The sequence below is a fragment of the Caloenas nicobarica genome, chromosome 24 (genome assembly GCF_036013445.1).
Source record: "Caloenas nicobarica isolate bCalNic1 chromosome 24, bCalNic1.hap1, whole genome shotgun sequence".
NCBI classification, from domain to species: Eukaryota; Metazoa; Chordata; class Aves; order Columbiformes; family Columbidae; genus Caloenas; species Caloenas nicobarica.
In genome coordinates, this window is record NC_088268.1 from 1,737,572 (window position 1) to 1,759,242 (window position 21,671).

Here is a 21,671-nt window from a genome sequence, read left to right on the forward strand (position 1 = left end):
AAATATGTAAATAAATAATAATAAAAGTAAATAAAATAAAAATGAAATAAATAGTGTTTTTTAAATGGAAGATGTATTAATAAATAATAACAATAATAAAAGCAAATAAAAATTAAAATAAGTAGAATTTTTAAATAGTGTAAAACACATATTAAAAAGAATAAAAACAGAGGAAAAGTAAAATAAATGGCATTTAAAAATAATCTAAAATATGTATTTAAAAAATAAAAGTAAATAAAAAATAAAAGAAATAAGGTAAAATCAAAGCGAAATAAAATAGTAAAACAAAAATTTAAAATAAAAAATAAAGTAAATAGAATTAAATAAATATTAAGTAATAAACTGAAACTAAACTAAAATAGTAAAATTTTAAAATGCGATAAAAAATTTAAAGGAGCGCATAAATAAAATGAAAGTAAATGAAGAATAATCAAAGTAATAAACTAAAATAAAAAATAAAAAATAAGAAATAAGAAATAAAAAATAAAAAATCCCCATAAAAACATAAAATAAAAACAATTAAAGTAAAAATAATTAAAATAAAATACGATAAAATACAGTAATATACAAAAAAATTTAAAAAATAAATTAAAAAAAACAATAAAATACAATAAAATAATAACATTAAAAAAATAAAAAAATTAAAAAATACAAGTACAAATACAAGTAAAACCACAAGACGATAGCGTAGGGCACAGCACACGCAGCGCAGGCAGCCGGGCGCTGCCCCCTCCCCTCGGGCGGGCGGGGGCGGCAGGTGCCGGGGCCGCCCCTGGGCTGCGGGTCGGGGCGGCGGAGCCCGGCCCGCCGGGGCGGGCGGGGGGAGGCGTTAACAGCGCAATGACGCCCCGGAGAAGTTGCAAACGCCGAAGAGCAGCAGCAGCAGAGAAGGGAGAGGAGTCGGGGTGGGGGAAGGAAAAAGAAGCCGAGCCCCGAGCCAGGCGCTCCCGCAGCCCCACCATGGGCAACGCGGCCGGGGGCTTGGACGGGGGGGCTGCGGGGCGGGACGGCCGCGACCCCCGGCTGCCCGTGCCCCCCCCCAGCGCCGCCGCCGCCCCGCAGCCCCCCCGGCAGCCCATGCCCGCGGCTGCCGAGCTGGAGGAGAGATTCGGGCAGGTCCTGGTGAGTGGAAGGCGGGGGGGGGTCGGGGGGTGGGGATGGGGGGGACCCCGGCTTGCGGGGGGGTAGTCCTGAAATCCTGCCCGCGATTTTTATGGTCATCATTATCATCATTAGTAGATTTTTAAAAAAATTTTTTCATTGATGTTTATAGCGTGTTTATTACAGTATCTTTATTCTTGAATTGTTCTTTTCATTATTTAATTTTTGTTATTTAATGATCATGTATTATTATTTAATTATCTTCATTACTAATGACAATTTTTCCCCTCCCACCCCGTTACTCCCGGGGATGCTCAACCCTTCCCCGGGGGATGCCCCACACCCCGCTGCTCTCAGGGGGTATGTGTGGCGGGGGGGGGATCCAGCCCCAAACTATTGGGGTGACCCCGGTACCTGGGGACGCTCCGCCATGGCGGGGACAGCGGCAGGGCCCGGGGCCGGCAGCGTGCCGCAGGCTGCCGGTGCTGCGGATGGCCAAGCTCTCGCTTCGCCTCTTCCTCCTCCTCGTCCTCGTCCCCGGGGAAAACCAGCGGCATCTCCCCGGTGCGGGGTGAGCGATGCGGGAGCCGCGTTCCCCGGAACGCTCCGAGCTGCGGGAGATCGGCTCCCGCTCGCTCCCGCCGTCCTTGAGCGGGGCCGGACGGCTGTGACCTTGTCAACCGCGGTCCCACCGCGGCAGCCGCTGCGCGCTCCATCCCACAGCCGGGCCCTCCCCAAAAGATGCTCGTGGCGGGAGAGGGGGGCAAAAAATGTGCTGCTTTAATGCCTTGATTCCCCCTGCGGGGGATGGAACCCCTTGCTGACCCCGTGCTGGGCAAACGCTCCCGGGATCTGCACGGTGGGACCCGCCACCCCCCGAGCGCAAATTATTTGGAAGCTTTTTTATTTTGTGGTGTTTGTAGGGTTACGTGGGGACAGGCATTGCAGCCGCTGCCACTTCTCTGCCACCAGCAGCATCTGCTCAGGGGGATGGTGGCAAAGGGCTCTGCAAGGCGGGGACCCGCGTGGGACCCCCGAAATCCCCAAGGAGGGTGTTTTGCCGTGGGACACCTGTCGCCGGGAGGGCAGCGGGTGGCTGAGCTGGGTGGCGGCGCCCGTGAGGGCTCCCGGGTGCTGCAGCAGGAGGGGACGGGTGGCCGGGGAGCTTGGGGTGCTTCCGCTGCCGCCGCGAGGCCTCAGGAAACGGCGCTTTCCGCCTAACTGGGTGGCGGCACGTTGGAAATCATAAGCCAAAAAATGACGAGAAAAGGGCAAAGTGATGCTCCAGACCCTCGGTGCCAGCCGGAGCTCCTCCATCCCGAGGGACAGCCCTGTCCCAGGAGCCGGGGGACCCAGGGGGTGGGTTTTGGCCAGACGGGAACAGGGCGTCTTGTGAAATCGGCTGTCCCAATCTCGCTTCCTCCTTTCGCAGGTTCCCTTCCCCCTTCTCATGGCTGAGGGGGCAGCGGGACCCCCAGGGGAATGGGGACAGGGTGTCCCTCTGCCCTCACCCATCCCAACCATGTTCCTTGGCTCCGAATTCAATGTTTCCACCTCCTGAGCATGTGAGATCAGTGATGGAGCAGGAGGTGATGGGTGGAGCATCTCCCGGTGGCGTGTCCGACACCTGGCCACCGTCACGGTGATGCCGGGAGAGCACATCGGTACAAACCAGCTTTGGGCTGGACATCCCAAACTGGGAGAGCTGGTGGGGCAAAGCCCGGCAGAAAAGCCAACAGTGGAGCCGGGGGGGTCCGAACTGCCACCGGGAAGGGGATGGATAAACCCATCACATGCCAAGAAATGGGGAATTTCGTTTTATTCCCTAAAAGTTGGCTCCCTCCCAGCTAGGGCACTGTGGCAGGTGCCGCTTTGGCAGAGCGACGGGAGGGTTGTCCCCGTGCCAAGCGGTTCGGGATGTGCCAAGGTGGCTTTTTGGGATGGAGTGAGGGAAGGAGAGCACCCTTGCTGCTGGGATGGGGATGCGCGAATGCTCCTGCTCGGAGCAGTCGGGATTTCCCCTCCTTTGCACGTCCAATCAGGAATATATAAATGAACTTGTGAGTCGAGGGTGTGGTGGAGGAGAAGCTGAAAATACCCAGGAGGGTTCAGCTGGAGCCGTGGGGACGGTGACCGGTGGGGACGGTGACCTATGGGCACAGGGGCAGATCCAGCCAGGAGGTTTTGCTGGTGGGGGCTTTGCTGCCGCATCTCCTGGGACCTGGGGGAGAGCACGGCAAAGGTCACTGCTGCAGATGTTTGCAGATGTTTGTTGCAGATGTGCTGTTGGCCCCGGTGGTGGAACTGGTCACCAGTGAGCCCCAGGCCTCAGCTCAGCTGGGAAAGAAAACTGATGCTGGGTCTGTCCCCAGGCTGGTCCCCTGGGGGTTGCGTGGGGTGTCCCCACAGGGGACACGTGCCCTGGGTAGGAAGGGGAGTGAGCTGTGAGCCGAGAGCTAGCGGACACGGCTGGATCAGGCCGTGGCTGGATCAAGAGGGGGTCCTGGTGCAGGGATCTGCCCCTGGTTGGCTCAGAGGACACCCCGGCACTGGGATCCCCCTGTCGGGGACGCAGCGTGGTGGCTGGGTCAGGCTCATGTCCCCAGCCTGTGCCCAGAGCAGCTTCTGCTTATTCTTAAAATCGAGCCTGCAGCAGCGGACGGTGGCAGCCGCGTGTCCCTCAGCCCGCTCCTTGTCACCCTCGCGGCAGGATCCGGCCATTGTGGGGACATGGGTGCTCTTGCTCTGCCTTGTCCCTGCCTGGCACACGGTGCGTTTGGGACCTGGTGCAAGCATGGGACTCCCTGGTGGGATGAGCTGGTCCTGGGACCGTCACCCAGCCCAGCGTCCTGCAGAGGCCCTGGTCCTGCTGGGTGCCTGGCACTGGGCCTCGGGAAGAGTCAGGAGGATGGGTCTGGTGGCAGTTGGGGTCACTGGAGGGGACACCATGGGACAGCTGGTGCTGTGGGGCTGGGCAAACCCCAAACCCCCTCAGTTGGGAGCATCGCGCTTCATGGCCAGATGGGACAGAGCATCCCGGGAGTGAGGTGGCCCTGGTGACACTGGTCCTTCCTGCGGTCGGTGAAAGCCCCTAAACCCCCATCTCGGGTCTGCTCCGACCCCTCCCTGCGGTGGGCAGGACTGGTACCCGACATTCGCGCTGGGACACTGGGATACTGTCCCGGGCCACGTGCCATCGAGGTTTTCCATCCCCACTCGGTGGCTGCGCAGCCCCCACCTGCCCCAGAAACGCTTTTCCCCGCGCTCAGCCTGGTTCTCGCTCGGCCTGGTGCTGTTTTGCAGAGCAAACACTTCCGCAAAGGACGCTTTGAATTTATTTTTTTTTTTTTTGCGCTGGGGTTTGGTGCAGAGCTTGGCTCCGCTTGACTCTGCCCGCTCGCGTGCAGAACAAAACGAAGGTGTCTGACACCCAAAATAGCTCGGTCCCTCCCTCCCCCCGCCGTCGGCAGCCCCGGCTCTGCGGGTGCTGCGATATCAAAAGGTCTTTTCATACCGGAAAATGATGTCGGCGCTGCTTCGCCTCCCCCTCAGTCTTAGTTTTAGGTGTTGGGTTAAGCCCAGCTCAACCCCGCAGCAAACCCATCCTGAGATGGGAGGTCCCGGCCAGTTGGGGAGGGCTGACCTGGCACCAGGGGCTCCGTGTCACCTCGTGTCCCACGAGGGCTGGCGGGGGACGTTTGGTGGCATCCGTTTGGGAACGCGGTGGGCTGTGATGCTGCTGGGAGGAGGGGAAGGGTGGGGAAGCCCCATGCCGGGGTGGGACGAGGGTGCTGGGTGCTGGCTGGAGGGTACTGGGTGATGGGAAGTGGGATGTGGCTGCTGGGGACGAGTTCCCGTGTCCCCTCCAGCCTTGTCCCCTGAGGAAGAGGAAGACCAAGTCTTTCCTCTGACACCTCTGGGGTGCTCAGCTGCTGCCCTGCCCCACGTCACCCACCCTGCCCCACATCACCCGCTCTGCCCCACACCTCCGACAGCCCTGGTTGCCCCCTCCCCGGCAGGAAACCAGAACCGGTTTCTTGGCGCTGGCGGGTGATGCCGGGGCCCACAGCGGAGCCACTTCCTCCCCCTGGCACCACGTGCCCGCCCGGAGCTGCGGCGGGACGCGGCCACCACCCAGTTTGTACCCAAACCCCTGCCACATCCTGCCAGCCGCCCAGCCCTGCGTGCGAGGAGGGGACCACGGTCGGTGGCAGAGCCACCTCCGTAGGGACATCCCACTGTCCCCCTGCATCCCGGTGGCAGGGAGCCCATGGGACGTCCTGTCCCACCGGTGACACTTGGTCCAGGTCCCACACATGGTCACTGGAAGGGATGGTCCATGTGGCAGGTGCCACCAGCTCCTCTCTGCTGAGGACACCCAGCAGGGTGTCCCACAGAGGGTGTCACGGGTGCTGCCAGAGCCCCGGGTGGGGTGTTTGGGTGTGTGGTCCCTCTCTCCACAGCCCTGTCCCTTGCTCTGACCCTCCTGGAGCATCTCATCTATCCCAAGGGTGACCATGAGGACAGAGCTCCCCAGCAAAGGGGACATCCAGGGGACCTCGTTCGTTGGGGGACCCACCCGGCAGCTCCGGTGCAGCCCCGGTGGCTTCGCAATGAGGCCATTTCTGACCCCACAGCCTGATGTCACCCTCCCTGCCCAGCTCTCCGTGCGACCTGTCCCCTGGCCAAACCCAGCCCTGCGCTGGCTCCTCTCCGCCCATGTCCCCGGGCTTTGGGTTCTTGCGAAAGCCGCTCGGCAAGTCCTTGGTGGCAGCGAGGTTTCCTCTCCCGCCCATCACTGTGCCACCTCTCCTCCCAGACCTGCTCCTCTGTGGGCAACCGACCCCCTGTGAGATGGCTTTTCCCCAAGGATGTGGGTGTCCCAGGGCTGCACGCACCCCACATCCCCATCCTCAGCATTGGGGAACCCCAAAACTGGTGGTTAGGGGTGACGTGGGGCTGTGTGTCACCTCCCCGTGCCGCCGTGCCGGCCTGCCTGGGCTCTCCAGGCGAGAGCTGCCTCGGCTCCTGCTGCTCCCCCAGTGACCAGATCACAAAAAAATGGATCTTTTGGGCAGTTAAATGCCCGTGGTCCGAGCTGAGCTCCCAGTGTCACCCAGGCCATGGTGGGTGCCCTGTTCAAGTCTCTGCTGGTCACCCTACGGTGTCCCTTGGGGGCCCCATGTGTCCCTGAGGCAGGAGCTGCACCCAGGCCCCCCCGGCGCCCCCGGAGCGGTTTCGGCAGCCGCCTCATGCCGTTCGGGGAGCGGAAACCACGTCATGTCCTGCCAGGGCGGCCCCGGGCGGGCGGTGGGGACCGGGGTTGTGCAATGGTGGCACAGAGGGACGCGGTGACACGCCAGGCCCTGCCATCATGGCTCTAAAGGAACACAGATTTCACCAGGCGGGCCGTCACGTGCCCGCGGCGGGGGGACACGGAGGTGACCCTCACCTGGAGCAGGGCCCGGGCTGCTGGTTCCTCAGCTGTGTCATCGCCCCGTGTCCCCGTCCCTCACCCCAAGGGGCTCTGCCGGGAGCTTTGTGCACTCATGACATGGGTAGACAGGTCCAGTTTTTCCTCCTGTCCCCCCTGCCTTGGGGACCCCCAGGTGGGGACATTATGATGGGTCCATGGCTGGTGGGATGGTAACGTTCTGGGAGTGGTGGTGGCCCCATCCTCCCACTGGTGTCTCTATCGTCCCTTTGGTGTCCCCATCATTCCACCAGTGTCCCTGTCCTCCCACTGGTGCCCCCATTGTCCCACCAGTGTCCTCATCATCCTGGTGGTTTCCCCATCCTCCCACTGGTGTCCCCATCATCCCTTTGGTGACCCCATTGTCCTACCAGTGTCCCTATCCTCCCACTGATGTCCCCATTGTCCCACTGGTGTCCCCATCATCCCACCAGTGTCCCCATCCCCTCACTGGTGTCCCCATCCTCCCACTGACGCAGTCACCAATCCATTGTCCCCATCCTCCCACTGATGTTCCCATCAGCCCACCAGTATCCTCATCATCCCTTCAGTGTCCCCATCCCGTCACTGGTGTCCCCATCATCCCATCGCTGAGCAGGGACACCCGGTGCTGGGTGCTGCAGCCCCGGGGGGTGTTTTTTGGGGGGTGACCTCCAGCCCTGACCCCCATCACCCCGCAGAACTCCATGAACCTGCCGCCAGACAAGATGAAGCTACTCAACCAGTATGACAACGAGAAGAAGTGGGAGCTCATCTGTGACCAGGTGAGGTCCGGCTGTCATGGGGTCCCCAGTGCTGTCCCTGTCCCCAAGCACCACGTGCGGCGTGAGCGTCAACGCGGCACGTGCCGAGCACCGACATCCATCTCTGTTAGCGAGATGGTGCCTTATTAACCTGATTAAACATTGCTGCAGTGCGGGGGCAGGGACAGGGACATGGTGGCTGCCGTGGGGACGGTGGCACGTCCCCGTGCTGCAGGGGGGTGGCCTCATTTCAACCTCTCTCTGGGGCTCGTAGGAGCGTTTCCAGGTGAAAAACCCCCCGTCCGCCTACATCCAGAAGCTGAAGAGCTGCTTGGACATGGGCGGCGTCAGCAGGAAGGTGAGTGTCCCCCTGTGACCCTTGTCCCCAGCCCGGGTTGGGTGTGGGGACAATGCCAATGGCTGTCCCTGTCCCCCAGTTCAAGAGGCGAGTGCAGGAGTCGACGCAGGTGCTCCGGGAGCTGGAGATTTCCTTGAGGACCAACTACATCGGGTAAGGACCGGGATGTCCTCAGTGTCACCCAGCCACTGCTGCTGTCCCCGGCATCACTGGACAGGGACGGGTGTGATGGTGCCTTCTGGCTGTGGGGGTGGCAGCGGGATGTGCAGGCTGGTGGCCTCATCCTGCCCCGCTGCGGGGACTCTGAGGAGGATTGGGGATGCTGGGGCTGTGTCATGGGTGCTGTGGGACCCCCAGTTTGGCTTTGCCAGGTGGGTGCCACCCTGGTCCCCCTGGCTGTCCTGGGCCATCGTGGTATGGTGGGTGGCAACAAAGATGCTGGAGGGAGTGGAGCATCTCCCGTGTGAGAAAGGCTGAGGAGCTGGGGCTCTGAGCTGGAGAAGAGGAGACTGAGGGGTGACCTCATTCATGGGGATCAATATGGAAAGGGGGAGTGTCAGGAGGATGGAGCCAGGCTCTTCTGGGTGACAACCAGTGATAGGACAAGGGGCAATGGGTGCAAACTGGAACACAGGAGGTCCCACTGAAAGATGAGAAGAAACTTCTTCCTGGTGAGGGTGCCAGAGCCTGGCCCAGGCTGCCCAGGGAGGTTGTGGAGTCTCCTTCTCTGCAGACATTGCAACCCGCCTGGACACCTTCCTGTGTAACCTCATCTGGGTGTTCCTGCTCCGGCGGGGGGATTGGACTGGATGAGCTTTCGAGGTCCCTTCCAACCCCTGACATTCTGGGGTTCTGGGATTCTGGGGTTCTGTGCTGAGCCACAGGTGCCAATGGTCCCACTGGCCAGGTCTGGGCTGTCCTGTCGTGGTGACAGTGGTGACAGTGGTGGCAGCAGGCCCCGCTGGCTGTGTCCCCCGGGCATCAGGAGCCAGGGTCACCATGTCACCTACCTGCCTTGAAGAGGTGCCAGCTCACGGTGCCACCTCGTGTCCCCAGCGTGTCCCACCCTCGCTGGGGACCTCTGGCAGGGGGTGGCTGTGCTGGGTGGCGGGGAAGGGAGGATGAGGAGCGTGAGGATGGTGCAGAAGAGGAGGAGGACAAGGAGGATGAGGATGAGGAGGAGGATGGTGAGGATGAATGGGCTGCAGAGCCACTAACCCCCTGTCCCCCCCAGCTGGGTCCAGGAGTTCCTCAACGAGGAGAACAAGGGGCTGGATGTGCTGCTGGAGTATCTCGCCTTCGCCCAGTGCTCTGTCCCGTATGTCCCCACCGTGTGCCCCTTTGTCCCCGAGGCCGGGGTCACCCTCCCCTGGGGCTCAGAGGGGCTGGGGGGGTCCCTGGGTGACAGTTCTGGGGCTCAGGATGCTCCATGGCTGGGCTGGAGCACAGCGTCCCCAAGACCTCCATGCCCACGTCCCCACCCCTGGGTGCCTGTCACCATCGGGGTGCCACATCTCACCCGTCCCCGTGTCCCCACGGGCCACCAGGTACGACATGGAGAGCACTGAGAACGGCAGCCCCGGCTCCGACAAGGGCAAGGGCCTGGAGCGCTCGCTGGAGGACCTGAGCAAGGGCAGCTCCTCGTCCCCCCCGCTGCTCTCCTCCAAAGTGCGGCACCTCACCGTCAGGTAACGCCCGCGCCTGTCCCCAAGTGTCCCCTCCTGTCCCCGCGCCGTCCCCAGCCCCGCTCCCCGCCTCGCTGCACCCCCAGCCGCGCTCGGAGGGGGGCTCGGCGGGGAGACGCAGGCCTGCTCCTAAAAATGGGTGCCCAGCGCTGGTTTTGTGGCGGGGGACAAAGCCACGGCTCCGTGTGTGTGCAGGGGACAAACCTGCGGGAAGCTGGGCTGCATCTGTGTCCCCTCCGTTGCCATCACCGCTGCGGGTGTAACCCATCAATATCAAAAATTGGAGATGCTTGAGATTTTGGGGGAGAAAATTGCACCCTCCGGGGTTTAAAACTGGGGTGGATGAACGGGCCTGCGCCCCCCGCAGCTGGCCCCTGGTGGCCGGTGGCTCCTGCTTGTCCCCTCTGTCCCCTCTAACCCCGCTCTTCTCTTGCACGCTGCCGGGGACGCGCTGACGGTAGGTGACGGGGCGCTGGCGTGATGGGGACGCCTCGGTGGGACCCGGTTGTCCTCAGCATTGGGGACAGCACCTGCGGGGCATCCCGGCGGGCAGGGGGGATCCCAGGGGACACCCCAGCACGGTCACCCTGGGAGCCGTAACGTGGCACCCCAGGGACCGCGGGGGTCTCTCGCCGCCTGCCAGCAGCTCCGGAGGAGCCGGGGTGTCCCCCAAAGCCCCAGGGACAGGTCAGGAGTGACGTGGCACCTGTGGGGGGGGTCCCAGCCCTTGTCCCCAAGGCCGGGTGTCCCGGGGGCCACGCGGGAGCCCCGTTTCTCCCTCCTGTCCCGCAGGCTCCAGCTGCTGCCTCTCGAACTGGCACCTCCACACCCTCCTCCGCCACGTCCACCCCGGTGTCCCCTGCAGCGATGGGGACAGTAGCCCCCGGTCACCCGGCAGCTCCTGCCCGCCCCGGTGAGCCTCCGAGACCACCCGTGCGCACGAGGGGCACCCACCGCCATCCCACCCCCGTCACCCCCCACCCCGAGGGCTCACAGACAGGGGGGTGTCTCCCGTGGGGATGTAACCGCCCGGGTCCCCTGGTGTCCCCCCGCTGCCACCCGCCCATGCGCTGCCCCCTCCCCGCTTGCGCTGCGCCCCCCAGCCGCTCCCTGGACCCCCCTCAGCCGCCCTCTCGCCCCCCAGGCTGAACCCCTCGCACAGCAGGAAGGCGCTGAGGAGCTCCCGCCTGGTCAGCCAGAAGGACGACGTCCACCTCTGCATCATGTGCCTCCGCGCCATCATGAACTACCAGGTAGGGGGAACAGTGGCCTCAGGGACCTGCCTGGGGCTCCCCAAAAGCCCCCAGCCCCTGCAGTGCTGGCTCTGGGGTCAGGGATGGTGGTGGGACCCGTTGTCCAGCCCCATGTTCTGAGGTGTCCTCACTCAAGCTCATGGCTGGTGGGGACGTGGCACAGGGATGTCCCAAAGTCCCAGAGGGTCGCTGGGTGGGGACATAGCATGGGGATGTCCCAAGGTCCTGGAGCATCCCTGGATGGGGACAGGAGGATGTGTGACCCCATTAACACTCCTTTTCCCCCCCAAGTCTGGCTTCAGCCTGGTGATGAACCACCCAGCCTGCGTCAACGAGATCACCCTGAGCCTCAACAACAAGAATGCCAGGTAGGACCCGTCCCCTGTCACCCGTCCCCCTGTCCCCTTGTCTGTCCCATGGCGCCGATCCCCCGGCACCCCGTGTCTCCACAGGACCAAGGCGCTGGTGCTGGAGCTGCTGGCCGCCGTCTGCCTGGTCCGAGGTGGCCACGACATCATCCTGGCCGCCTTCGACAACTTCAAGGAGGTGAGTCCCCAGCAGGGACACGTGGTCCCCACATTGACACCTGTGCTCTGGCTGGCTTCGTGCCTCAGTTTCCCTGTGTCACTGGGAAATCTTTCACCCCGAAAATGCCCATCCAGTGACTCAGGGATGCTTTGGCCGCTGGGTTTGATGTCCCCATGCCAGTGCGTGGCCTCAGGGCCATGTCCCAGGAGAACCAGGCACTGGGCAGCAACCAGCAAGGCTGGGATGGTGTCACAGCAGGTGCCTCCTGTCCTGCCACCCCCCTGGGTGTCCCCCTGGCTGTGTCCCTGCTGTCCCTTAGCCCCCTGTCCCTACCCCAGGTGTGCGGGGAGAAGAACCGCTTCGAGAAGCTGATGGAGTATTTCCGGAACGAGGACACCAACATCGACTTCATGGTGAGTGGCTGGCAGGGCTGCTGCTCTGCTGTCCCCAGGGCACTGTGTCCCCAAGGGCTGCCAAGCCACCGTGCTGTCCCCAAGAAGTTGTGTCCCCAAGAGCCGCTGGTCCATCCCCAGGGTGCTGCATCCCAAGGGCTGTCAAGCCACTGGGCTGTCCTCAGAGCATTGTGTGTCCCCAAGGGTTTCTGAGCCACCATGCTGTCCCCTGGTCCCTGTGTCCCCAGGGCATGGTGCCCCTAAGTGCTGCTGAGACCCCCATGCTGTCCCCAGGTCCCAAGGGCATGGTGTCCCTAAGTGCCACAAAGCCACCATGCCATCCCCATGTCTGTCCCCAGGGCACGGCGTCCCTAAGTGCCACAAAGCACTTCCTTCCCCTCTACTCTGCCCTGGTGAGACCTCATCTGGAATATTGTGTCCAGTTCTGGGCCCCTCAGTTCAAGAAGGACAGGGAACTGCTGGAGAGAGTCCAGCGCAGGGCCACAAAGATGATTAAGGGAGTGGAGCATCTCCCTTATGAGGAAAGGCTGAGGGAGCTGGGTCTCTTTAGCTTGCAAAAGAGGAGACTGAGGGGTGACCTCATTAATGTTTATAAATATATAAAGGGCGGGTGTCACGAGGATGGAGCTAGGCTCTTCTCAGTGACAACCAACAGTAAGACAAGGGGTAATGGGTTCAAGCTGGAACACAAGAGGTTCCACTTAAATTTGAGAAGAAACTTCTTCTCAGTGAGGGTGACAGAGCACTGGAACAGGCTGCCCAGGGAGGTTGTGGATTCTCCTTCTCTGGAGACATTCAAAACCCGCCTGGACGCCTTCCTGTGTAACCTCACCTAAGTTTTCCTGCTCTGGCAGGGGGATTGGACTAGATGATCTTTTGAGGTCCCTTCCAATCCCTAACATTCTGTGATTCTGTGATTCTGTGAAAGCCACCATGCTGTCCCCAGGTCCCCATGTCCCCAGGGCTGTGAAACCACCATGCATTCCCCAGGGGCACCATGTCCCCGAGCGCCACCGATCCCCAGCACGGTCCCCAGGGCACCGTGTCCCCAAGGACCAAGGTGCCGTGGCGTTGGCCGCGCTGAGCCTGTCCCTGTCCTGCAGGTGGCCTGCATGCAGTTCATCAACATCGTGGTGCACTCGGTGGAGAACATGAACTTCCGCGTCTTCCTGCAGTACGAGTTCACCCACCTGGGGCTAGACCACTACCTGGAGGTGGGTGACCTGCACCCATGGGGTGGGGGGTGCCGGAGGGGCCACCACCGGCCGTGACGGTGCCACCGCCTGTCCCATGGCAGAGCCTCCGTCTCACCGAGAGCGACAAGCTGCAGGTGCAGATCCAAGCCTACCTGGACAACGTCTTCGATGTGGGGGCCATGCTGGAGGATGCCGAGACCAAGACGGCCGTGCTGGAGCACATGGAGGAGCTGCAGGAGAGCGTCACCCAGGTGGGACGTGGGTGCGTGGGTGGGAGCTGCTGACGCAAAGTCCCCCGGCGGGGAGGGACGGGGATGGGGCTGAGTGACGGCTCCTCGTCCCCGCAGTTGACGGAGAAGCTGCAGGATGCGGAGAACGACTCCATGGCCAAGATCGCGGAGCTGGAGAAGCAGCTGAGCCAAGCGCGGCAGGAGCTGGAAGCGCTGCGGGTGAGCACCCATGGGTGCTGCAGGGGGGATGGGGGTTAGGGGGTGCCTGGGGGATACTGGTGACATGCTGGGGTTTGTCGCCACCGCAGGAGCAGCTGAGCCCCCCGCGGCCACCCAGCCCTCCGGCCCCGCAGCCGCAGGATTGCTACCGGCGGGCGCTGGAGCGGCGGCTGGCCGAGCTGGAGGAGAAGGGCTTGGTGCAGATCCTGCGGGGGCCCGACGGGGACGTCGCCATCGAAATCGTCCCCGTCGTCATAGAAACCCCGGCAGCCCCCGTGGTTACCGGAGAGGCCACCACCACCACTGCCACCACTGCCACTGCCACCGCTGCCACTGCCACCACCGTCTCCACCAGCACCGGCACAGGTACCGCGGGTACGGGGGGACGGCGGCAGCACGCGATGTCCCCATTCCAGTGGGGACACCTGGCACTGAGTGTGGGTGGCAGCGCGTCCCTGGGCGGGGGGTGCGGGGGTGCGCCCAGGGACGTGGAGTCACTCGGTGGCAGAGGGACCGTGGCGGTGTCCCCGTGTCCTGCGGTGCCACCACCTCACCCACCTCATCTTTCCGTTGCAGATGCTCCGGCTCTGGCACCGTCTCCCCCACCAACACCTGCCCCCCCCACTCCGCCCCCCCCTCCGCCCCCTCCCCCGCTGCCGGGGGCCGAGCCCGGGCCCCCCCCGCCCCCCGCCCCCCCCCTGCCCCCCAGCACCAGCCCCCCCCCAGCCCCCCCGCTCCCAGGCACCCAAGTGCCCCCCCCACCCCCCCCGCTGCCGGGGGGGCCGGAGGGTCCCATCCCCCCCCCTCCACCACCTCCACCCCTGGGGGGGCAGCTCCCAGCCGGGCCAGGTGCCCCCAGTGCCACCGGCGGTCCAGGTGAGTGTCACCCAGGGGTGGGGGTGACATCCCCCAGGTGAGGGCTGGGGGCACCCTGGGGTGGGTTTGGGACCCCCCCCCACCCCATGACGTGTGTCCCCCCCTCCCCGTCCCACCGCAGTGAAGGTGAAGAAGCCGATCCAGACCAAGTTCCGCATGCCCGTCTTCAACTGGGTGGCCCTGAAGCCCAGTCAGATCGACGGCACCGTCTTCACCGAGCTCAACGACGAGAAGGTGCTGCAGGTGAGGACACGGGGAGCTGGGGGGCCCAGGGGCGCCCGGGCACAGGGTGCTCCGCTGGGACGGTGCCCCAGTGCCCACCGTACCCACACTGAGGTTGTACCTGTGCCCACCTTGCACCCACCCGGGGTGTCCTGGGGCTGCTGGAGGAGCTGGAGGCTGGAGCAGCTCCGTGGTGACACGGAGAGGAACAACATGGGATCTGTCATCCTGCTCTCGCCCTGTCCTTGTCCCCTTGCTCCATCCTCATCCTCACATCCTGTCCATGGCTTCTTTCTCACCTTCATCCTCTGGTCCCCTCATCCCCTCCTTACCCACTCCCTGTCCCCTTGTCCTGTCCTTGTCACCTCGCTCCATCTTCATCCCTTCAACTTGACCTCATCCCCATGCTCCATCCGCATCCTCTCATTCCTCTCCCCTTTGTCCTGGTCCTCTGGCCCCATCCTCATCCCAGATGTCCTGTGTCACCTCCCCGCCGTGCCCTCAGCCCTGTGTCCCCGCAGGAGCTGGACATGAGTGACTTTGAGGAGCAGTTCAAGACCAAGGCGCAAGGCCCCGGCTTGGACATCAACGCCCTCAAGGCGAAGGCCACGCAGAAGCCTCCCAGCAAGGTCACCCTCATGGAGTCCAACCGAGCCAAGAACTTGGCCATCACCCTCCGCAAGGGCGGCCGCAGCGTCCAGGACATCTGCACGGCCATCGAGACGTGAGTGTCCCCTCCTTGGTGGGACAAGGTTGGGCACAAGCAAGGGGGTGGGGACGGGGTGGGGTGTGCAGGGGCTGGAGGAGCGATGGCACCAGATGTGGGGATGGAGGGATGCTGGCACCAGCTGTGGGGAGATGAGGGATGTGGGGACCAACTGTGGGGATGTAGGGAAGGTGGGAACCACCCCTGGGTGACAGAGGGGACCGAGGGACCTGCTGCAGGGTCTGACGGCACCACGGATTCCCACCGCCCCAGGTATGACCAGCAAGCCCTGAGCCTCGACTTTCTGGAGCTGCTGCTGCGGTTCCTGCCCACCGAGTACGAGCGGACGCTGATCGGGAAGTTCGAGCGGGAGCAGCAGCCGCTGGAGGAGCTGTCGGACGAGGACCAGTTCCTGATCCGCTTCAGCAGGATCCCGCGCCTGGCCGAGCGCATGAACGTCATGATCTTCCTGGGCAACTTCAACGACACGGCCCAGCTGCTCATGCCGGTGGGTGCTGGGGGGACACGGGGTGGCCGTGGGTGGGGGGGACACCGGCAGCACGACCCACACGCTTCTCCTCCCGCCCGCAGCAACTCAACGCCATCATCGCCGCCTCCATGTCCCTCAAGGCCTCCAGCAAACTGCGCAACATCCTGGAGGTGAGGAGTTGGGGGGCGGTGGCCCTGACGGGGGGACGCGACGTGCTGTGGGGGTGCCTCAGGTGCCACATCCGTGCCGGGTTGTGTCCCCACGCTGTTGTGTCTCTGCAGATTGTCCTGGCCTTCGGGAACTACATGAACAGCAGCAAGCGCGGGGCGGCCTATGGCTTCCGGCTGCAGAGCCTCGACGCGGTAGGGTCGGCGTGGGGACACTGTCAGTGCACGGGGACACTGTCGCTGCTGGGGACATTGTCACTGCTGGGGACCAGCCTCAGGGATGGAGGGACCGGCTGTGGGGATGGGGGGATGGAGGGACCATCTATAGGTTTTGGAGAGGCCTGGAGAGCATCTATAGGGATGCAGGGACCAGCCGTGGGGATGGAGGGATGAAGAGACCATCTGTAGGGTTTGGAGAGGCCTGGGGAGGAGTTAAATGGATGGAGATAGACAAGAACCAGCCGTGGGGTTGGAAGGATGCAGGGACAAGATAAGGGGAGATGGAGGTTTGCAGGGACCAGCCGTGGGGATGGAGGGATGTGGGGACCAGCTGTGGGGATGGAGGAACCAGCTGTGGAGATGGAGAGACAAGATACGGGGAGATGGAGGGATGCAGGGACCAACTGTGGGGATGGAGGGATGTGGGGACCAGCTATGAGGATGCAGGAACCAGCTGTGGGGATGGAGGGATGGAGGAACCAGCCATGGGGATGGAGGAACCAGCTGTGGGGATGAAGGAACCAGCCGTGGGGATGCGGGAACCAGCTGTGGGGATGAAGGAACCAGCCATGGGGATGCAGGAACCAGCTGTGGGGATGAAGTGATGCAGGAACCGGTTATAGGGATGGAAGGATGGAGGAACCAGCTGTGGGGATGCAGGAACCAGCTGTGGGGATGGAGGGATGGAGGAGCCGGTTATGGGGATGAAGGAACCAGCCGTGGAGATGCAGGAACCAGCCACGGGGATGGAGAACCACCAGATCCCACCCTGAGCAGGGGTCAGGCGGGCGATGGGATGCAGGTCGGCGCTGACACCACTCTCTCCCAGCTCCTGGAGATGAAGTCGACGGACCGCAAGCAGACGCTGCTGCATTACCTGGTGCGGGTGATCACGGAGAAGTACCCCGAGCTGACCGGCTTCCACACCGAGCTGCACTTCCTCGACAAGGCGGGCGCAGGTAGCGCCACGGGCACCGGGCCGGGGGGGTCACAGTGGGTTGCAGCCCCTGCCGGGGGGGTCTCCGGGCCTGCCCTGACCCCAGCGCTGTCACTGTCCCCGCAGTGTCCCTGGACGGCGTGCTGCAGGACGTGCGCAGCCTGCAGCAGGGGATGGAGCTGACGCGCAGGGAGTTCATGCGGCAGGACGACAGCCCTGTGCTCAAGGAGTTCCTCAAGGTCAACTCCGAGGTGATGGAGAAGCTGCAGGCCGACAGCAAAACCGCCAAGGTGGGCGCTGGGGGCACAGCAGGGTTGGGCCCCCCCATTCCTACGTGGGGACACCCCGGGGTGCCCCTCGCTCACACCTCTGTGCTGTGGGGGATGCTCTGGGGGGGACGTGGCTCCAGCTGGGACCTGGGGGGACACGGAGGGCATGGGGAGGCTGGAAGGGGGTGGTGGGTTATGGAGCATCGCTGCCTGGCCCCAGCCCCCCCAAATCAGAGTGTCTCTGCCCACAGGAGGCGTACGAGTCGGCTGTGGAGTATTTTGGGGAGAACCCCAAGACCAGCCCCCCCACCACCTTCTTCCCCATGTTCATGCGCTTCATCAGAGCCTACAAGGTAGGAGGGGACGGGGGAGTGCCCTGTTTCTGGGGGTTGGGAGGGGATTTGGGGTTGGGGGGTTTTGACCCCACTTTGGAGTCATCAGAAAAAGCCACACGTGAGACGGGGGCTCACGAGACAGGGAGCCTGGGGCTCAGCGCTGCCCTTTGGGTTGATGTGAGATGCTGGAGCTGGGTTTTGGGGCAAACTGGGGGCTGCGGCCCTGCAGCAGGACCCCCCCGCTCAGCACCCCCTCTCTCCGCCTCTCCCAAGCAAGCAGAGCAGGACATCGAGCTGTGGAAGAAACAAGAAGCTGCGGCCAAAGAGGCAGAATCCAGCCCCCCCGGCAGCGAGGACCAGCCTGAGGTGACGGTGCCCCCGTGTCCCTGTCCTGGAGGGGCAGAACCGGGTGGGGGGGTGAAGATGAGGGCCCCCCATCTCCTTTGGGGGACAGCGGGGGGCTGCGCCGTTCACCCCGCGCTGTCCCCAACCGCAGCTGCCCACCCAGAAAGCCAAGCGGCAGCAGATGGACATGATCGCCGAGCTGAAGAAGAGGCAGATGGTGAAGGAGCCGCTCATCTACGAGGGAAAAGACGGAGCCATCGAGGATATTATCTCAGGTGAGAGATTATTTCAGGTGAGAGGTTATCTCAGGCGAAGGGCCGGGTGTCCCCCCTGCAGCAGAGCCAGCAGGGAGACCCCGGTGGCGGGGGCTGCGGGGGCTGTCACAGCCAGGAGGGGCCACCGAGCCCCGTCGTGGGGTCCAAACCCACCTGTAGCACCTCCCCATCCCACGCGGCGAAGCTGCCGAGCGGTCTCTGCCCTGTCTCATGGCTCTTCCTCCTCTTCTGCTTCTTGCTTCTTCCTCCTCCTCCTCCTCGCTGTCTCTCTGGATCACTCTGCTCAGCTCTGAAAACTGTTCCTTTCACTGCCCGGACGGGCAAGCGCTCGTCCCGGCTCTTCTGCGACGTCAGCTTCAACGAGGAGAGTCCTCTGTAGGTAACGTGGGGGCAGCGGGCGCAGGGGCAAACTGCCAAACTTTGTCACCCTCGGGGACGTCTCAGCCCATCGTCACCTCCAGCTGCCTGGCGGATCGGCCAAGGGACGGGGTCCCGCAGGGTGCTTGTCGTAGCTGCTGCTCCTGTTGCTGCGGGCAGCTGGTCGGGCTCCTCCAAGTGTCCTTGTCCCAAGACGGGGGTGACTCCTGGGTGACTCCTGGGTGGTGGCCGGTGGGTCGCAGCCCTCGCCGGGGCAGCCGGAGCTCAGGCAGCCTCTGCGCTTGGCCCGCTGCAGATCTGCGGAACAACCCGTACCGGCGCGCGGACAAGAGCCGCGGCAGCGCCAAGAAACGGGCCGGGGGACAGAGCCTGCAGGCGACACCGGACATCTCGCTGTGACCGGCGCCGGCCCTGCAGCTGCCGGCACTGGGGCAGGACCATCCTCCCGACGCAGATGGGACCACAGGACATCAACGCACCGGCCCGGAACGGTGGGGCGGTGGGACAGTGTCTGCTCTGAGCTGCTCCAGCTGCTTGCTGTGCCAGCTCCCACCCTGCGTGCCCGTGGGACCCCCGGCGCTTGCTTAGCAATGCCCCTGAGCTCCTCTCCCCCAGGCTGGGGGACACTCCTGGGTATGGGCAGGGAGGGGGGAGCACAGAACGGGGCCCCCACTTGTCCTGGAAGGAGCAGAGGGGCTGCCCCATCCCGCCCCATTCCACCCCATCATCACCCCGGAGCTGCCCCATCCCATCCCATCCCATCCCATCCCATCCCACCCCATCATCTCAGGGTCAGCCCCTCGCCGCTGTGCCGCGCTCCTCAGCTTCCTGGTGCCTTGGATTTCCTGCTGCAGGAGGGGACAGGGGGTGACGCCGAGGCCACAGCAGCCCCTGCACGTGCCCCCGTCTCCCCCAGCCCCGCAGAGCCCTCTGTGCCCTGTGTTCTCCTCCGAGCGGGCATGGGCTGCACCTGCGCTCCGGCGAGGAACCTGCTGCAATGATCCCAGCCCGGGCACATCCCGTACCCCAGGAGCTGGCAGGGGTGCTATTTTACAGGGATTTTCTATGTCTTCCTTAAAATTTCTGTGTGCTACGGGAACCAGAGCACTCACGCGCAGGGTGTCACGAGGCTGCGGCAGCAGCACCGGCTGTTCCTCGCTGTGGGTTCCGCGGCTCTGACCATCAGCGGCAGGTCGAGGATTCCCCGTCCCCAGGTGTCTGTGGGGTGGCGCCTGGCGCTGCCCCCCGGCACCCACCTCCATGGGTCACACCGGTGACCGTCAGCCCTCGGGGAGCCCGAGGCCGCTCGCCAGCAGCCGCAGAACACGACACGCAGCCTCCAAAACCAGGGTCACGGCTGAAATCCCGCAGGAGACAGAGGCCAGAGCTGCACAAGCCTCCAAATACCCTGTTTCCCCGAAAATGTGACAGGGTCTTATATTAATTTTTGCTCCAAAAAATGTGCTAGGGCTTATTTCCAGGGGACGTCGTCTTTTTCCATTTATTCTTGAACAAAAAAAAAAAAAAAAAAAAAAAAAAAATCAACATTTATTCAAATATAGTCATGTCATCACATTCTGTCACATCTGTCCTGCTGCATTCTATTGCAAATTAATTTTACTTTTTTCCATGTATAGCTGCCTGGACACTATTTAAATTGATTTTAAAAATGAACTGTAACTAGGGCTTCTTTTTGAAGTAGGGCTTATATTTTAAGCATCCTCAAAAATCCTGAAAAATCAGGCTAGGGCTTATTTTCAGGGTAGGTCTTATTTTTGGGGAAACAGGGTAAGACACTGGGCTTGATTCCTTTCCTGCCCTGCTGAGTAAATCCAAACCATGCACTGTCACAATTAACCCGTTAACGCTTTGCCTTCGTTAAACGGCCCCTGCTCGCCCCGCTGCGAGGACGTGTGGCTGCCGTGTACGTTCTTGCTAGCCCCGGCTTTTAGGCCAGGCTTAAGTCCTCTCTCTAAGCCAGAGCAGCAACCGCCTCCTGCTGTAATTAAGCTGCTCCGCACCGGCCGGCTCAGGATCGCACCCAAGCTCCGAGGGGAGGGAAGGGAAATGAATGTGTAACTTATAAATGCCTTTTACGCCAGAAATGTAAGACATTAACTGCTAATTTGTATACATTATTTTTATATACTGAAGGCCTGTTTAATCTAAAGCAGAACTGGTAATAAAACAACTCTAGGATAAAGGACTTGTCTGTGAGAAGGGGGAAGCTTTGCATGGGGGGTGATGGAGGGAGGGGATGGATGCAGAAGCTGCCACTTGTTGCTCCACCACCACGTGTGACCTCCTGTGTAAGGAGCAGCTGCCAGGAGCAGTGACCACGCTCCTTACAACATTTTTAAAAGTGGAAGACAAGGCAACAAGGGCAAGTGCCGGGTCCTGCACTTGGGTCACGACAACCCCATGAACGCTCCAGGCTCAGGGAAGGAAAAGGACCTGGGGGTGTTGGTGACGGCGGCTGAACATGAGCCAGCGTGTGCCCAGGGGGCCAAGAGGCCACAGGATCCTGGCTGGTGCCAGCACTGGTGTGGCCAGCAGGCCCAGGGCAGTGACCGGCCTGTGCTGGGAATGGGGAGGCCAAACCGCGAATCCTGGGGGCAGTTCTGGGCCCCTCACGCCAAGAAAGGCCTTGAGGTGCTGGAGCGAGTTGAGAGAAGGGAACGGAGCTGGTGAGGGGCTGGAGCACAAGTGCAACCTGGTGTCTCTGCATCTTAGAATGACGGAACAGTTTGTGTTGAAGGACCCTCCCCAACTCCCCCAGTGCCCCCCCTGCCATGAGCAGGGACATCTGCACCAGCTCAGGTTGCTCAGAGCCCCGTCCAGCCTGGCCTGGGATGTCTCCAGGGATGGTTCAGCCACCACCTCTCTGGCCAACCTGGGCCAGGCTCTCACCACCCTCAGGGACAACAATTCCTTCCTCGTGTCCGGCCTGAACCCCAGCCCTGATTTTGCAGCACTGAGGTGATGACTCCGCAGCTCCCAGCACAGCGAATCCCCCACCTGCAGTGGGACAGGAGGAGGAAAAGGGACGATCTTGGAAACAGCGAGAGATGCCGAGTATGGTGAATAAATTTAGCAAATCCTGTGCTCAGATCCATCAAAATTATTGCTGCCGCTGCATACCCCGAAACAGCTTCTCCCTGCACCCCCGAAACCAAGGGTAATGTAGACCAGAGTTTAATCAGACCAGGCTTCCCTTCTGGAAAAACGTCTTATTCCGCACCCTTGTCTTATT

At 61.8% G+C, this 21,671-nt stretch overlaps 1 protein-coding gene across 1 annotated transcript; it reads left to right on the forward strand.

Annotated features, from left to right (window-relative positions):
- The first annotated feature begins 960 nt into the window (after positions 1-960).
- Positions 961-19,959, forward strand: FMNL1 (formin like 1). Its single transcript, XM_065650942.1, has 26 exons — positions 961-1,122; positions 7,255-7,338; positions 7,592-7,675; positions 7,755-7,828; positions 8,910-8,993; positions 9,223-9,363; positions 10,505-10,613; positions 10,905-10,981; positions 11,066-11,159; positions 11,480-11,554; positions 12,658-12,768; positions 12,852-13,001; positions 13,098-13,199; positions 13,289-13,565; positions 13,776-14,075; positions 14,197-14,318; positions 14,819-15,021; positions 15,277-15,511; positions 15,595-15,663; positions 15,775-15,855; positions 16,709-16,838; positions 16,943-17,106; positions 17,337-17,438; positions 17,694-17,786; positions 17,917-18,040; positions 18,714-19,959. Exons 1-26 carry the CDS (start codon positions 961-963, stop codon positions 18,815-18,817), a joined length of 3,351 nt encoding a protein of 1,116 aa, XP_065507014.1. The 3' UTR covers positions 18,818-19,959.
- The last annotated feature ends 1,712 nt before the right edge of the window (positions 19,960-21,671 follow it).